Here is an 18038-nt window from a genome sequence, read left to right as displayed (position 1 = left end):
TTTTTACCACTCAAACCAGTATTCGCACAATAGACGTGGACTTGAAATTTAAAATACCTCCAACCGAACTTTGGGGGGCTAGCCTTGGCATGCTGAAAATTACGAATTACCTCGATATCTCCGCCGTAAAATTTCACAGCAAGGTTCTGTGCTTGAAACGAACATGATTCAAATTTTGAAAGACATGAAACGTTCCATGTAGACTTGCGTCTTGCTCTGCCTTGTCACTGCAAGACGTTCTCGGTTCCCATTTAGGTTATATGGCTCACGTCAAAAAAGAAAATAAGAACATGCCTTATGTACTTCCGAACTCACCGCAATCTATCCAGAAGAAGAAAAAAGCGTCTACAGGGTTCAGAAATGTATATAAGGTAGTTCATCTGCCTTTCTTTTATTCTGGTTACAAGCCTTACTTAAGGCGCACAGGTTCCATATATCGGTATTATACACCCACGGGAAAAAAGTGAGGAAACAACGCCTACACTTAACACCAACCCCAATGACGAGAAGTGCTTGAATTATAAAAATGAAAAAGAGAGTATATAGTGCGGCCTCTGAAGAATATTTGACGCCTTGTATGGCCTCCCTTCAAAAGGCATGGTTGTTGATTAACCGCGTTTGTGTTCACTCGTTGTTTCATCACTTTTTTCCTGTGGGTGTACATACATATGCGATGGATATCTTGCATCTTCAGAAGTGGGACTACTAATAGCTATATATATTGGAAGAAGTCGCTCGAGATGGAAAATTGAAGCGTTAACATTTTAGTCAGCGAGGATTGGTGGATCCTTAAGTGTGGACACGGAAAATCATTGATCCTCCTCGCTTCTCGTACCAGTGCCTTAGACAGGGTGTACGCCTGCATAACTGCATGTGTCAGGCAAGCATGGATGGCATCCCCGTAGCAGCGCACTCCACATCCTGTCGTTCCGGATCATCATCTCCACAGATGCTCCGCGCCGGCATGCATCCATCGATAAGAAGCCTATCCAAGCGAGCGCTGTTAACTCGACAATCGATTCATGTAGCCACACATACATACATAATCCTCCATCCATCCATGCATAAGTGTGTACTACTCGCGGTTGATAATTCAAATTGCGGGGAAGTCCTCGATCCTGATATTTCTTTCCGGTCACATTTTCAACTTGGCGAGAAGTTTTTCACATACCTCGGGCGTGGGGGTGATGCCGATGTTGATGGAGATAACTCATCGGACTGGCATCATTGAGCATAAGGAAGGCCCGAACGTCAAGTATTTCCCTCATCTGAAAAAAATTACGGTCCTGTTTGAACTGATATACTTATTTTCAAGAGATATTTTAGGAAAATCTCCTAACAAAGTCGGCTTTTAACAATGAACGGACGAAATATGGAGGTTGATATAGCTCGAGATGCAGTTGACTTGACTTATGTGATGGTGTGAACCATCGAGACAGTTATGGATCCGATAATTCATCTAACATGGGGTACAAACATTGCGCAAAGTAACAGAGGGATGGGTAGTTTACTGATCATTTCACAACGGTAGTTCGTAAACCTTGCGCCTTTCAAGGAGGACGCCTTTAAGACGAATAAATTGATGGATCTTTTTACATTCATGCGGCTTCAAGCGCGCTATATTTTCCCAGAAACAACATATTAAGCTTAATACTTCAATATTGTCGGGAAAGGCTTGTTTGGTAGAATACTAAGGGCACGGGTCGCAACAGTACCAGAGAATGCAAACAAGGAAATTTCCCAGGCGGTCACTCTTATGAAGTCAAGACAAACAAAAACACAAACGCTTGGTTTCATTGAACGACGGGCCTCCAATTGCAAAGGAATGGGTACAACCGGTCTACAATGCTGAAAAGACAAACAACTAAAACAAAAGTCAGCAAGGGCATTAGAGGTTACTAAGAGAATTCTCACATTGTTCGTAGCTGCAATAGCAATCGAATCCTCAAACGGATGCCAGCTCATGTGTAAGATTTTCTTGTTGAAATCAATTTGGTCTGCATCTGTTTCCTTCCTCATTCTACCTCCAGGACCGGAACCGGCAGCAGGACTTCCTGCTCTCGAACCTCCCTTCTTCCCACCGTTAATGGGAGTAGGCACACCCACCTTTTTAGCCTTGAAGGCACTCTTGTCCGCCTGCAACACCACCTCGACTTCTTTCTCAGGGTCGCTGGGGTAAATCATAAAGTTATTGTTGTAGGACCCGGTCATGACATTCTTGCCATCCCCTGAAAACACGACCTCAAATTTGTCGAAGATAGAGTCGTTCTCGTAAGTATCACAGAGTCGTGGTCTCAGGTGCTCGTGGATCGGAATAGTTTTGACGGGCTTGTTCTCCATGTTTATATCCCAGATCTTCACGGTGAGGTAATCACGTGAGAGGATATATCGGCCATCTGAGGAGAAACGAACGTCGGATATGGAGGAAATTATCTCAGAGAAGAAGGAACGGGAAGATGGGTCTTCTTCTTGTTCGAATACTATGTTCAAGATATCCTATTAGCTTTATTGTTTCATCAATATCGGAAGTTCAGAGCTTACACTTCACATGTTGATCGCAAAGCGCGCTTTCTCTCATATCAGCCAGCTTTATAGTCCCTTTGCTGCTGGCATACATGAACCAGTTACAATATTGCGGATGAAACTCTGCTGCGGTGATCACCTCGGTCAGTTCCTCCATATTCGCTGGTTTTATATCAACGATATTGAAGCTCTGGTCTTGGATGTTTAGGTTCCATAGGTTAATCCTCAGGTCATCACTGGAAATGAAGGTCTCCCCATCAGAATTCACAGAGATACTGTTGATATGATACGCATGAGCATTTGCATAGGTCCTCCTGGGAACTGCAGCAACAACCGTATCGTGGTGAGTGAGCCTTGGTAGTCTTAGGGCGGTAGAATTATTGAAAATCGGAGGTGGTTGTTGGAGATGATGCCGGATACCCCCAACAGCAGTAGTTGCGCCATCATGCGAGAGGTTATTCTCGGCGACAACCTTGAGAGATTTCTCGAACACCTTCCAAAGTTTAATAGTCTTGTCGTTTGTCGACAGCAGGAAGTGCGAAGCATTCTGTCGTTTACACCATTTGATCTTGTTGATCTTTTCTTCGATTTCGAGGGATTTTAGGTAGTCGAACTCGGGTTCATGGGATTGAAATTCAGTATGGAATTTATATTCACATGTTTTCTTCTGTATCGTTGGAACATATCCCAGGTTAGCGAGTTCGAAAACCAGAAGATCGGCCAGTAAGATTGTAACAAATGGTGTACAGGGATATAGGAACTTACCGTTTCGTTTCTCTCGAATAATACCACCCTTCCACCTTTATCACCTGTTGCTAGATAGTTACCGGTGTGATCAAACTCGACGGTTGATATTATATCAGCTGAAAAGGTTTCATAAACGTTAGCTTATGAACAAAACTAGCGAATGGTGTATGCAATGAATGGGCAATCAGCCAGATTAAGACTACCTTCTGTGATATCCTCTACGTCTCCCTTGTCACCGAAGCACCTAAATTGTCACCAATGATTAGAGAGAGTTCCAAACCGAGTGAATCAAAGAACAATGTTATGATATCAGCGGGGAAGTGGGGTCACAACCCCTGCCCCGCTCCAAAAATAGATACAGGTAGCTAGCAAATCATTAATTAACAGAGCAAGACGTACTGTGTAAACTTCCAAGTCGGAGATGCTGTCTCCCCGTCGACCATGATGGCTGCAGGTTGAAGAGGAGGGAGAATATAGGGGGGGAGGTATGGGGGGGGGGGGGGGAAGGTGTGAGGAAGGATAGGTTGAGTGGGAAGATTGGTGAGATTGCCCAAGTGATAGCGAGGCCGGGATTGCTTGTTCTAGCGGCGGCGTTGTAGAATTCCGTCTGGCTGGTGCGGAGTAATATCCGACGTTAGTCGTTGTTGAAATAAAGATGCCGTGGAGCAACGTCGTTAAGTTCACTTGGATGGATGGGTGGATGGGGTGGGGTGGGAAGCAAAGGGAGGAGATCAAGGGAGGGGTTTGTTGAGTTCCAACTGTAAGTGCAGCGTGAAAGACGGGAAATAGCACAGACAATAAAAAGATAAGAACAAGCGGCGGCGGTGAATGGAGGGGGGCGGGCTCTAGGCCTATCCGTTTCTTTTTGGAAGAGGGGAGATAATCTGTGCGGGAAGAAGGAAGGATGGGTTTGCGGATTGGGTAGCTGGTGGTGAGGAGGAAGAAGGTGGAAGCGGAAGCGGAGGTGGTATGTAGTGGCAGTGACGGTGCAGTGGCAGTGCCCGTGTCATGTAGTGGAGGGGATGGCTCGATGCGGACAGACAACTGCTGAAGCAGGGAGGGGATAGGTATGGTATGTACTTGATAGGTACCCGACAAGAATTAATTGGATTATATTTACCTTGTCTTGCTTGTGATGGGTGGAGAGATGATAACCAAACTTTCAAAGAAATTGCTGGCAGTACAGAGGTAAGTTGTTGTTCGAGCCTTGTTACTTCGTGACAGCGCAGCACAACAGTAGTTAGATGGCAGAGCAGGCGACGGTGAGAAACAGAGATGACAACGACGACGTCAATGATAACACCGTATTGAGGGCGCCCTTGGTGGGGGGAACAAACGGTTCGGTTGATCTGATGCGGAGTGGGGTGCTTAGTCACCCAAGGACAAGCCCCTCTTGTCGACTCCCATGAGATCACCGTGTAACGAAGAGTACTACCGTGTAAATACTTTACTTCATGTAGATACGTGTAGCTTCTATGGGTACTACTATTCAAGCTACCGCTGAACCCCTTGAAGTTATTTCTTTTTGCATATGGCATTGTCATTCAAGTACCCTCGTGGTAAATTCCCGTATGTAAAGATATCCGGACCTGGAAAACAAAGGCTCGCCAAACTATGTACCCTGACTTCGGCAATCTCATGATGCTTCCGCTTCCCCCTGGTGTTCCGATTTCGGGAAGGTTTCTTCCGATTAAGAGGCTCTGAGCGATAGCTCTCCCGTATCCTCGGTTCCTCAAAACAAAATCCCAGATATACGTCAACATTTGCATGTGCATCTACTAATCTTTAGGCTACATGTAAGCACTCATAGCCATTTTAGAACTTGATTCTTGCTCCCCTCGCAGACACTATCTTTACAACCAAGTACTTACAATAAAGATTCAGCTCCTCAAATATCTCAATGTCCTCGGAAAAGACCAATAGCCAGGATGCCCAACCAAAAGAAAAAACTGATCCTATACCGGACTCGACTCCCGTAGCAGACCCCCCAGCTGGTGGCGTCTTCTCGAATATCTCAGCCTCAGCATCTAATCTTCTCTCTTCCATCACTGGCCCTTCTTCTGCCTCTTTAATTACTGACTCGCTTGCTTCCTCATCATACCTGGCTTCTACAAAGTCAAGTAATCAAGAACATCGACTCCACAGTACCTATACAGACCCCTCTACCTCAGCTGGAGGCCTCTCTACCGATCATCATCCTCCTTCACTACTTTTTACTTCTACATCCACTGCTACTACACGTGGAACCGACGGATTTCGAAGCCGGCAGCCACATCAACCTTATTCTGTAGAGGATGAATTCGCCTCTTTCGAAAGACAGCTCTTCCCGCAGCTTCATGAAAGTCAACAGACCCCTTTAGACTCCGGCATAGACGGCTATGCGCATACTACAGAGCTAGAATCGGATGGCCATGACGTTGTTTCTCTCCTCTCACAACCCCTCACCTCAGCAATATACTCCCCAGACCTAGAGCTTCAAGGAATGAAGTTAACAAACCCAACAATCCGCCTATTCGTAGCCTGTGATGATCCTGTCGAGTTTCTCTCCACTTTGGACGTGTATACGGAAGAGGTTTGGGGGGATGCTGTAGAAGTGGTACGGCAAGCTAGGGAAGAAATTTTGGCCGATAGAAAGGGAAAGCAAAAGCAAGGTAGCCATGGGAGAGCTGCGACTGAGAGATTAAGAATGATTTGGGGCCATCTAAAGGGCACACCTGTGTAATCTGTGGTATTTTGGTTTATCTCTGCACATCTCAGTTAAAGTGTGGCAAAGGGAAATATTACCGGAACTCACCGCCTGGCGTACTTTACTGATCTGATATTTCAATTTACCGCTTCCGATTATTTCTCGTTGCAGGTACCGAGGAATGTATGAAGAACGGTTCATCAGGGCGAAAGCTCGCAAAGCACGAAATGGGATCCAGGAATGATATTATTCTGGATAAAACTTCCTCAGGTCTTTGAGCATTTTACCGAATACTTCCCGGTTTTCTATAGGCTATATCTATTTTCTGCACGTAAGATATGAGTAATTCGCAAGGAAAGTAATTTACGGTCCCGGGAACCAGGTGAAGAGGGAGGTTGTCTCCCAAATCAAGGATGGGTTACCGTCTGGACTTCTTCCATTCAATGTTTGCGGAATCCCCCCACTTTGGGTCTTGGTCCTCGTTCTGCACATGTCATCTGCACATTTCTAAAAACGACTTTCAACGAGTGATGGCATATGATGCGCAGCATGCACACTGCAACAAGCATGGCGCACAGTCGCGATACTGATTTAGGGCCGCTAATCCTATTGGGCCCAACCCTACACTCACATGTTTTCGTAATTGATGATCATCAGGGTTCACACGCTGCATATCCTTATCAATTATTACTGTTACTTTTTTAGCGGCGCAAGCACTTCATGTTCATGCATGGCGTTTGCATGAAGTGGTGGCTACTAATAGAGTATCTCAAATTGAAAGTCGGAACTTCTCCTTGTCTATCTATATACTTAAAACATCTTATCTGTGAGAATATGCTCGTGTTCGGTTCGAAGTTGCGGTGAAGCCTAATATTTTGTTGAATCTCAAGATATGGCGAGCTAAGTACGTGGTTTTGAGTGAACTATTGACGGCTTTGGTGTTTTCCTCCATGAGCCACAGATCATTACATCGCTTGTTAATTGTTAGTATGTAGCCAGCAACGCAACAACATCGGTAAGCTATCCGATCGGTATTTACAGCAACAATCCCAATGGTAATTACTAGACTCCCAAGAAGAGGGCGCAGGCGTAGGTTTCGGCGTTAACCAACGACATCTGTGTGCTGTAGGTTTTAGTGGTGTTGTGGAGTAGGTATGTGTGTCGAGTGATCAACTGTGCTTTCCGACTGGCTGGGGGTTGCCCAAAAAGGTTGACTCATGAGATGAGACAAAAAATGTTCGCTGCTCATTGGAACAACTGACCACAACAACGTTGATAGCAGCTACCCAGATGCCTACAAAAACAACACTCAAGTAAAAATCCAATTAGCAAACATTGAAAGCATATGCTTTGAAATTTTTCTTGATGTATTCAAAAGGAAACAATAAAAGCTATCTGAAAGTCGTGGTTGATATGTGTCAATGGAAATGCAAGACACATCTGTCTGCTCAGTGGGGGCATACATGAAAGCAACCACCGTAGATTTGAATATTGTAGGTAGACGAAAGAGCGCCCGACTATAGGTCCTGTGCGCGTTTTGATTCCTAGCGCGTATCCCTTAGAGGTTCCGGGTAGCGATCCCGCTTGCAAACAGACTCAATTACTAGTGGTTTTCGTACCTGTTTTTTTCTTCGAGTTATGGCTGACAAAAAGTGCTAGAGGAACGGTTTGGACGCTAGCACATTGATCATTCTTGTTGGTATCACCACTTTACTTTTTATCCTGCGGATAGTTTGCAGAAACTTGTTTGCTACCGTTAGCGTAAGCTGGCTTCGAGATATTACTGCAGTCTCATTCGTACGTAAAGTCATCCAGACACGGAAATGCTTTCATACTATGCCACTATATGCAACTCAGGCTGGACCGGCAAGCTAAAAGTAAGAAGAAGAAAAACATCGGAAGAAAACTCCTCTGACAGACAAGGGTTTAGACTTCAAAAGCTCCAGCCAAGTTCAAATCGCAAGCCCAATGGAAAACGGGGTATAATAAGTCTCAGCTATCAACAGATGATTCCTTTTTTGAGCCAGGGCCGATTGTAAAGTGGGCGTTTGTGAATCGGCAACCAACCCGGGCCCGCTGGGATTGTCGACGCATAAAAAAATTCGTTCCTGCTTTCTCGTAAGTGGCCTTGTTCGGAAGACCACACTATTGAGCAACTTGCATTTTCAGCTCACAAGAAAAGAAGGTTGCGGAAATTGATTGTTTCCTTCCTTCCTACACTGATATTTTCAGATATTTCGGTAAAAAGAGGGTTTTCTAATAGGTTGTCAGAGCCGCATGACATTGTATTTTCTCCATGTAGTCCATATCAAAATCCCCGCCGGTAATGATAAATGATGCAATTAAATACTTATCATTTCAACCGTTCTTCCGTGTGTGGTAGAGTAAGCCAGCGGCCCGCATGGCGGCCCTGGCAACGGTTTCGGCCTTTTGATTGGGCCGCATCTCTAGCGCCGCGAGAATTGATCACCGCCCTGCACTGATTTTCGTAGCCCGCATTCGCTGGAAGATAGGTTGTAGTACTTTAGATCTAACAGCCGAGACAGACAGGTACTATGGTTGTAGAAACAAACGACGACAAAAGGAGGTACTGTTCCTAGAAGCTTCCTATGCGCATTATTTTCGGTAATCATCCGTGTACCGGATAATAGGCAGGCATCATACGCATGCACTTTGTTGTTGAAAGCCTATGAACGCGTCGGAGAAGCTGTTTTAGTAGGAAACGGCTAACTCGAGCAGCAACTATCATAACACCACACGCGATAAGGAATTAAATAATTCTCAACTATTTTTTGTTTGCAATATGGAAGTGTGTGCTCAATTGGCATGCCCCCCAGATTTATGCATCAGCAATTCCTTCAGGTTGGGCAGATGCAGGAGTTTTAACCACCGACGTTGAATTTGCCTCTCTGGGCCCAGTTTAATTCCACGCCACTACGAGCGGGCATACCAGATAAACCCTGCATTCCAGCTACTTTTGCAGGTACTCCAGTAAAGCAGGCCCGTGCCTATATCTCCAGAAGCAAACATGCAGTCCAGTTCTATATACGAGAAGCAGGTTCGTACGACATTGTATCTTCGGCCCCCTCTTTGTCTACAGTTAATATTTTGTCATTTTTTTCTGTGCTCCTCTCACCTACATAACATAGCTAGGAAAAAAAATTCGAAAATAAAAATTTGTGCATGCAAATAGGCAAGCTAGGTTCCTGAGCCATACATATAGCCCCAAAAGATATATTGGGGTGCAAAGCTTAGATCCATTCTTGGACTCTTGCATCACTCTGCATAGAGTGATAATTAATGATTGGGTTTTTGACTGTAAACGGCATCCATCGTACCGAGCGAGTCTCGTCCTCTCGAATATCAGAATCATCATCGATATCGTGGATCTCGCTGCGGGTATCAGCAGTCGTCCCAACGTGAGCAATAGAGATCGTTTTAGATGATGGAAGACTGGGGGTTCTCATCGACAGATACGTAGGTATCGACGGTGTAGTTTTGATGTTGAACGTATGTATGTACCAATCGTCAGTGGTATTATTGGATGTCTCGCCCCACAAAAATGTGAGCTGCCGAGGTCACCTACCTATGTCTGGATTGGAATTAAGAAGCTACTGTACGTACGTACATGACTGTAAGCCTAAGATTGATGTGCAGCGAATACTGAACGGGTCTGAGGCTTGACGTATTGTGGAGGTGGTGGGGGACGCAAGGTTATTGGTGATGCGTTGTTCGCTGAGAACGGTGGCAGCAAAGCAACCTCCACCCTTGCTGCTCGGCTTGGATCCGGGGAAAAGAATCTCCATGCTCCACCGTGACATGACGTCCAGAGTTCCCGAACTTGGCATGTAGATCCTCCTTTGAGGATCAGTTTGATTTAAAAATCCGACGGGATTATCATGGCAAGCGAGTGTTCCGGGGAAAAAATGTCTGTAATTCTTTTTCGTTTACATTCAATGTGTCAAAAATCCTCGTTATGTGACAGTGCTACCCGTAAACACAGAGAGAAATCGAGAGTCCTATTGGTCCGTACTGCCCATTCAGTTGACCGCGATTCCTCGACTCGATGTAAGCAAGAATGGACGTTATGAGGCGTTACTGTTTTTCTCTAGCTCTGGAGGTTTGTCTTTTTTGCGTGTATGCAGGTAGGCGCTATGCGTGTGTATCTATTCTACTCTAGGGCAGAGTTTAGGGCAGCGTTTCATCTATTTGCTGATCATCCATGGCCGAGACTGTGGGAAACCTCAAACCGTAAGTAATTCGCTATTCTGGGTACTTCTCTACTCTAACCTCGTACTCAACTGCAGAGTTCATCCATGCAACTGCGGGTCAGTTGACAACACAGCAACGAACTATTCTTTTCTCGTGTAAATCCCACCAGGTCTTTTGCTCCTCCGTTACTTTCTCGGACTACCTGCTAGGTAATTATGTTAATTAGTGAGAAATCCCGACCATTGATAGCAATGTGGACGCAGCGAAGAGCCGGCGACGGCCACGTCTCTCCTGTCAACGCGGCTTCCGACGGCCATTACGTGCGCCTCGAGCGGCTTTGTGCCATCCAGCCTCTCCTGAACTTATTTTTGTAGAAATTATGAGGGTAAGAGCGTGTGGTATTTCCTATATTTCTCCTCCCATAAGTCTTGCGAGCGAATAGGTACAACCCGTATGTAAGAAGCCCCTCCACAAAATTTTTTTTACACTTGAGTATCTCTCATCTGTTCAGAAGCGATTTGTTTCGTTGGAAGGTATTTCTGTACTTGAATTTTTCTTTAATCACGGAAAAAAAGGAAGTAGAAAACGGGAGGCCTAGGTAGGAATCTACGCCAAAAAAGAAAGTACTGTAAGTACTACTCGCACACATTTTTTTCACGCACACACCATACGGTCATTCTCCCCAAGCACGATATCTGCATAAGCAGTTATCCTATCCTACAGATTGTACTACCAAAAGATCTGCCTTTCTTGCCTCTACGAATTATTTTCTGACCAACATCTGCCTCTTCTCTTTATCCCGTTCCGTTTCCAATATATGATATCTCTATCTTGAATTATTTGTGGTTTGTGGATTTCTCCGAATCATAATACTCCGTCATCCCATGTTTCTCGTAAAAGTTATTTTCATATAAACCCCCGCGGGCTCCCCCATTTCCATATCGCCCTCCTAATCCTCACGGCGGCCATCGTCTTCCAGGGCATCTTTCACATCACACCATCTGAAGGCGCAGAATATTGCCCTTCTGGTGCATATTGTAATAAACATTCCTTTTTCTTTTTTCCTTCTTTCTGTTCTATGCTTTTAGTTCGAGTTATTAATTTTCTAGTCGGAACATTGATTGAACCCTTACTGACAGTTTTTAATTGCATGTTCAGGCAAGCAGGTACCCCACACCCCGCCCTTGCAAAAAGGTCTGTCTGTTTGGAGCTCCTGGCCCGCTCGGTATGTCCGTATCTCTAGTAAAACAATTGCTTCTTCTTTCTTTTCCATCACACCAGCTTCCCCGCTCCTGAGATCTGTTCATATTGCAATGCCTCTATTGTAGGGCCACCATCGTGGGTATATAGACTGACTTTGATGACCCTCTCTTTTAGCTTTTTGCCACGATACAGAGCTTCCATCATCAACACATCTCATTCAGAGTAAAGGCATTTGATTATAAGATTTTTTTGGTCTTATTAGCGTCTTGTAAGTTGAAGCTTGTTCAAATATCTCGAATATCCCTCTATCACTCTATTGCCATCCTACTTCTCTTTCTATATATATACCGTCTATTCGCAGCCCTAAAACCTTTAGCATAATTATTGAACTAACAAAAGTTTTATAGAATATATATTAGTACTGTGAACGGTTGAACTCAGATATCTCCTGGGATTGACAAGAAATCTTTAATATGGCATCTACATCTGTTGTATCAATCCCCACACCACCTGGTTCCATCGACGAACCAACTCACCACCACCGGGAGCGCATGCCCAGGGCACCAGAACCCCCACTTGACGCACCGACTTCTCCTCTCCCCTCAGACAACCTTGCACCTCTCCCAGAGCCAGTAAGAATGATGAAGTCCGGTTCAAGATCACCCACAGGCCCATATTCTCCACGGTACTCACATCATGGACAATATCCCCCAACACCCCCTCACCAGACAACGCCTCCAAGCACAAATTCATATCCTTCATATTACCAGCACCACCAGCAGCTGCCCCATGTCTCAAATTACCAGCCTCCTAGACCTATCCAGATCCCCCAAGAATATCCTCAGAGACGCCAAGATGACAGATATGGTGGTCAATACCCACCAACAGCCCCAAACTCTGCCCATCTTCAGCAGCCACAAACCCGTAGACCATCATTTGCGCACGGATACCGCGGCAGCAGTGAGCTTGTCCGTCGGATAAGTAGCCAGGGATATGCAAGCCACGCACCCAGTGAGATGGGACACCCCCGCCAAGACATGTACCCATTTGAGGATGCCATTGATGATGGTCCGATCTACGGTGGCCGTCATTCACCACCTCTAAGTGGTTTCAACTCAGCAGACCCACATAGCAACCTCGATGGTATCATTCAGAGGGCTCAAGGCGCCGTCTCTTCACTCACCCTTTCCATTCCCAGCTTGCAACAGCTGTGTGATCGGTACAATGCTGTCAATGATGAGCTCCAACGCTACTACCAAATTGCCTCAGATCAGGACAAAGATATCGAAGAGCTACAGGCAAAGGAAAGGCAGCTAGAGGCTCTCAAGGAGAACATGGAGCAGAACCTTCAAATGAACACCGCCGAGATCAATCGCCTGAAACTTAAAATTACCGACTTGGAGTCTGAAGTCAAGAGGCTGAATGCTTCCATCGAGAGCAAGGACAAGGAGAGAATCCTGTTCGAGCAGAAGTTCAACCAAGAGAGAGAAGCCCTCGAGCAGGAATTCCAGAAGTGGAAAGAGGAGACCCTTGCCGCTCACGACAACGAGAAGACTTCAATGGTTGAGGGCCACGATGCCGAGAAGAGGACTATGGAGGAGACCTTTGAGGCGGAAAAGAAGGCTCTCGAGGAGAACCACGGAAGCTTGACAAAGGACCTTGAGGATTCTCACGCAGACAAAGTCCAGGAGATCCAATCACTCCATGAGTTGAAGGTCAAGGAGCTTGAGGAGCTCCATGCAGCCATGGTAAAGGACTTGGAAGAGAACCACGCAGCCAAGGTCAAGGCCGTTGAGGAGGCGTTTGCTATGGAAAAGAAGGATATGCAAGAGGACTTTGCGACTGAAAAGCTCGGAATAGAGGATGCGTTCTCCACTGAGAAAATCGGTATAGAGGATGCCTTTTCTATTGAGAAGATAAATATGGAGGAGGCATTCGCCAATGAGAAGGCAGTTATGGAGGAGGTATTTGCGACTGAGAAGGCTAGCATGGAGGATACCTTTGCTACCGAGAAGGCCACTATGGAGGACTCATTCGCTGCCGAGAAATCCGGAATGCAAGACGAGTGGGCCACCGAGAAGACGGGCATGCAAGAATCATTCGCCTCAGAAAAAACCGACATGGAAGACGCCTTTTCGGCAGAGAAGCAGCGGATCGAGGCTGAATTCGAGGCCGAGAAGAACAAGATCACTGAGGACTTTGCATCACAGAAGCAATCCATCGAGGAGGACTTTGCATCGCAAAAGAAGGCCGCCGAGGAGGAATTCGCTACCCAGAAAGCCCAACTCCACGGGGACTTCGAAGGCGAAAAGACTGCCATGATTAGCACTTTCGAGGCCGCAAAGATGGAATGGGGTGAGGAGAAGGAGAAGATCATCTCTGACTTCAAAGACGAGAAGACCAAATTGGACGAGATCATCAAGAACCTCGAAGACGACAAGCAGATGCTTGAGGGCTGTAAGCTCGAGCTTGAGGCCGATAAGGCTGGCCTTGAAGGAGAGAAGGCTATCCTACTCAATGAAAAGTCAACTCTTCTCGGTGAGAAGGCCGCGCTCCAGGACGAGAAGACCGGGCTCGAAGGGGCTGTTGCCAGTCTCGAGGATAAGACCGCAACTCTTGAGGGCGACAAAGAAGTTCTGATCTCCGAGAAGGAAAGGGCAAGGCTCGAATGGGAAAGCGAGAAGGCCAAGCTTAAGGAAATGATCGAGCAGCTCGAGAGTGTCAAGAACAATCTCTTGAACGACAATACAAAACTTGTCGAGACACTCAAGGGAGTCGCTGAAGAGGAAGAGGGCGCAGAAATCAGATCTCGCGGAGATTGTTTCTAGTAAGTAACCTTGTTTGACAACGACGAGTGATAATCGATGAAGCAACTTTAGCTAACACTCAACTAGCATTGATGCCTTCCAGAAGCTCGCCAGAGATATTATTGACATCTCCGGGGAGTTCTCCAACTTGCCCATCTCACCTCCCAGCAAGGTGCTCGCCGAGCTTCCTTCCGGACTTCCCTCAATGCTCGGAAACAGCGATGCTTCCCGTCTAATCCGCATGGCATATGTTCAACACATCATCTCCAAGTACCTTTGCCACCGTATCTTCCAGCCATTCCTTTTCTCCCTTGGAAAGCGCTACGACAAAGCCGACACCTTCTTCCAATCCATGTCCAACCAGCTTCGTGAGAAGTCCACGCGCAAGGAGGCCGTCTGGCGTCACTACACTCTCTTAGCCGGCTACACCGCCTCCAACGCCAAGAAGAACGCCGGTGTCGCTGCAACAAGCGTAATCGAGGAGATCGCGGGTTATGTCAAACCTTTCGCGGACCAGAAGAATATGGACGTCATCACTTCGGGAATCACCCGCATTGTCAAGTTCGCCGTTGAGACTTGGAGATACGCCCGTATGGAGCGTGAGATCATCACTGCATCGATGAGCACCGATGACACGGACTGCAGCTCATGGGAGCCCCACAATTACGGAAGACAGAGCCCATACTTTGAGAATGTCATGCTCGCATCCCAGCTCAAGTCTGCCGCGCAGGGACGTGTTATGGTCCTTCCGCTCCTGCCCGTGTTTTCTCGTGAGGGTACACTACCCACTCTTCACCGCCCGCTTGCAGTACTCGATAGTGGACTCGTCTTCTCAAAGGGGACTGCTCTCTACACCGACTGTCTTCCCGTGCTTCACCGAAGATGGGAGCTTAACCTGATGCAATTGCCAATTCCCATGATGCTCAAGGACCACTTGGCCCAGTTGGAAGAGAGCCGCGTTGTTGAGGAGGTGGTGGAAGAGGAGGTCAAGGCTGTCGAGACTGTGGAGGTTGAGGAGATCCACGCTGCTAAGGAGGAGGTCCCGGAGCCCGTCCAGATGGAGGAAGTGGCTGAGAAGGCGATTGAAGAAGAGTTGAAGGAGGCAGAGGTGACTGTTGAGGTTACCGAGTCTACTGATCTCGAGGCATTGGCCGAAGTCGAAGCCGCTCCAATTGAGGTTGTTGAGGCTGAAGTCGAAGCCGCTCCAATTGAGGTTGTTGAGGCTGAAGTTGAGTGCCCTCTCGTTGAGATCGTCGCTGAGGAGGTTGTCTCTGAGGTTATCGCCGAAGAGGTCGTCCCTGAGGTTGTTGAGGTTGCGCAAGAGGAGATCGTTGTTGAGGCAGTTGAGGCAGTTGAGGCAGTTGAGGCAGTTGAGGCAGTTGAGGCAGTTGAGGCAGTTGAGGCAGTTGAGGCAGTTGAGGCAGTTGAGGCAGTTGAGGCTGTTGAGGCTGTTGAGGCTGTTGAGGCTGTTGAGGCTATTGAGACTGTTGAGTCAGTTGAGGTAGTTGAGGTGGTCGAGGCAGTCGAGGCAGTCGAGGTAGCTGAGGAAGTTGAGGAGCACAAAGTCTGTGAAGACGAGGTTGCTGTGCATGGTAAGTCTAATAATGATCCTAGCTTCTCTAGCACCCAAGCTAACCATTTATAGAAGTTGAAGCCACTGAGGCTGAGGTCATGATCGAGGAAATGTTGAACTCCGAGCATGTCTTGACTGAGGAGGCCATTGTTGAGGAGATCCCGACAGAAGAGGTTGCGGAGATCATTGCACCAGTCGATGCCGCCATTGAGATCGAAGAGGAGACCAAGCTTGACGTCGTCGTTGCCGAAGAGGAAGAAATCCCAATGACCCACGAGTCAGAAGAGACAATGGTTGAGTCTGTCATCGGGGGTGTTGACATTGAGAAGGAGGCGGAGCACATTGTTGAGGAACACATCTTCGAGGAACACATCGTCGAGGAGCACATGGCCGCCCTAGCAGAAGAGCACATCGTTGAGGAAGCCACCGAAGAGACCATCCACGAACATGTCGAAGCCCACTTCGAGGAACCTCTCCCAGAGCACAAGGTTGTCGACGAGGTCGTTGAGGAGATCACCCCCGAGATTGACGCTGTCGCCGAAGTCGTCGAGCCCGAACACTCTGACATCATCATCGAAGAGGAGGCTTTCGTCGAGATCAAGAAGTCCAAGAAGAGCAAGCTCCCCAAGAAGTCTGGTGCCAGGAAGTCAAAGAAATAGCATGGTGCGAGGCCTAGGCTTTTTTTAGCTTGTAATGCGGGGGATTCATCTTCTGAGCGGCGGCGCATGGTTTCTTTTTCTCTTTTTCTTTCTATCTCGATGGGTTTGTTTTTTGCACTGGAAAAGCCAAAGGCCTCTCACACTTTGTGAATTGGGAATTGCGGAGTTTTTGAACTGTCTGTCATTTTTTTGTTTTGGGAGTTTTTCTTATTTTTATTTTTTATTGATTATGCCGGAGCAATGGGTTTATTTATTGGTAGCATCAGTTTAGCGGGTGCATAAAAAGAAGTTTGTGTTTTTTTTCGTCTTTTTTCTGTTTCTATTTTTTTTTTTTTTATTAGTGCGCCAGATCTGTTAGTTGCTCTTCACTCTTGATGTATCATTAATATCTCTGTCTTTTGCGCTATGAAATCGTTTATGTTATGGTCATGTGGTTCATGTGGTTCATGTTTTATGTATATATCTCTCACGAATAACTCGTCATTTCATGGAATTTTCAACGCTTGAAGCACTTTCATTTAGTTCATCTTGATCGCGATCCAAGAGCCGGTCAACTTGCAATTGTTTCCCGGAAGGCAAGAGATATGTTGCTATGGCGGCAGCCTTCTAGATCTACAGCGAGTGATAAAACACACGCAAGTACCTATTGTAGAAACATGAGAAACACTGCCTATACAGACCCTGCCCCTATAACACAACTCCCGCTATAGCACCGATCACACGCTATCACTCGCCCCCCCAACCCCGCCCTAACCGCATCCACATTTCCTAATAATACACCACTATCCATCTAGCTAGTCAGCCTCTCCCTCCGGTGGAGAGACAGACTAAACCCCCTTTAATATTAAGAAAAGATTATTAGCCCACACTAATCCGCATGCGGTAGGTGGGTGGGCTGCCACTGGAATAACTAGCCGAGAATGGCTAGGCGCTGGACTCATGGGATGTCACTCGGCTCGTCCTCCGCGGGCGAGGGGCGAGTCGCTGTTTCGCGGGTGGTTGGGAAGGGGGGGGTAGTTGTTGCTGTTACTGTGAGGAGGTGGCGATTCTTAGTAGAGCGGTGGAGATGGCAGGGTGGCCTAATCACCACAATTGCAAACGAAACAAACCCAGCTATCCGCCAATCACGACCGGCCAACCAGATAGTTCCCCCCGAAGTGCATCTACCTAGATGCCATGCCCGGACCCCTGTCCGGGCGTTTGGGTTTGGGGGGGGGGGGGGGAGTGGTCATAGTAATAACGGCGCGTGGTTTGACTGAGTGTGGATTTTATGCATAACGTCGCACCGAGCTAGCTAGCCGATGTAGTCTAATTTCAACGTCCGACCAAGCACAGGCCATCGCGGGCGTGAGCTGTCAGACCAGTGGTTGCGGGGTTGATTGATTCGCCGGCGGCGGGAGATTGTCTTGGTGCAGGGTGGGTCGCATGCAGGTACGATCGGCCGTTGCTAACCTCCACCATCGCGAACCGGTGCCCAATGGCAGCGGCGGATGGGACATTGGGGTAGCCTCCGTTAGCGCGACGAGGTGGAGGGTGCGCGATTTGTGAATAGCTAAGGTTACGAGGCTGGGGATGTGTGTTAGATTGCGGGTGTGGGGCGGCGTGTTACGGTTGCTGGAGCGGTGGGA

The 18038-nt window shown here is 47.1% G+C and overlaps 4 protein-coding genes across 4 annotated transcripts; 2 read left to right on the top strand and 2 right to left on the bottom strand.

Annotated features, from left to right (window-relative positions):
- Positions 1-876: 876 nt before the first annotated feature.
- Positions 877-1268, bottom strand: H6S33_002019 (uncharacterized protein; the record flags this gene model as incomplete). Its single annotated transcript, XM_044833361.1, has 3 exons — positions 877-985; positions 1043-1118; positions 1172-1268. 3 exons carry the CDS (start codon positions 1266-1268, stop codon positions 877-879), a joined length of 282 nt encoding a protein of 93 aa, XP_044693162.1.
- A 572-nt stretch (positions 1269-1840) lies between these two features.
- H6S33_002018 (uncharacterized protein) lies at positions 1841-3713 on the bottom strand (the record flags this gene model as incomplete). The annotated part of the gene is made up of 6 exons (XM_044833360.1): positions 1841-1864; positions 1915-2480; positions 2542-3190; positions 3289-3386; positions 3474-3514; positions 3670-3713. 6 exons carry the CDS (start codon positions 3711-3713, stop codon positions 1841-1843), a joined length of 1422 nt encoding a protein of 473 aa, XP_044693161.1.
- A 1457-nt stretch (positions 3714-5170) lies between these two features.
- H6S33_002017 (uncharacterized protein) lies at positions 5171-5992 on the top strand (the record flags this gene model as incomplete). The annotated part of the gene is made up of 1 exon (XM_044833359.1): positions 5171-5992. One exon carries the CDS (start codon positions 5171-5173, stop codon positions 5990-5992), a length of 822 nt encoding a protein of 273 aa, XP_044693160.1.
- Positions 5993-11844: 5852 nt separating this feature from the next.
- Positions 11845-16410, top strand: H6S33_002016 (uncharacterized protein; the record flags this gene model as incomplete). Its single annotated transcript, XM_044833358.1, has 3 exons — positions 11845-14145; positions 14282-15770; positions 15824-16410. The coding sequence occupies 3 exons, from the start codon at positions 11845-11847 to the stop codon at positions 16408-16410; spliced, it is 4377 nt and encodes a 1458-aa protein (XP_044693159.1).
- Positions 16411-18038: the final 1628 nt, after the last annotated feature.

The sequence above is a fragment of the Morchella sextelata genome, assembly GCF_020137385.1.
Source record: "Morchella sextelata strain SCLS chromosome Unknown scls_12, whole genome shotgun sequence".
In the NCBI taxonomy this organism is placed as follows: domain Eukaryota; kingdom Fungi; phylum Ascomycota; class Pezizomycetes; order Pezizales; family Morchellaceae; genus Morchella; species Morchella sextelata.
The sequence above is the reverse complement of the archived record's forward strand: the minus strand, read 5'-3'. Positions and strand labels throughout refer to the sequence as shown.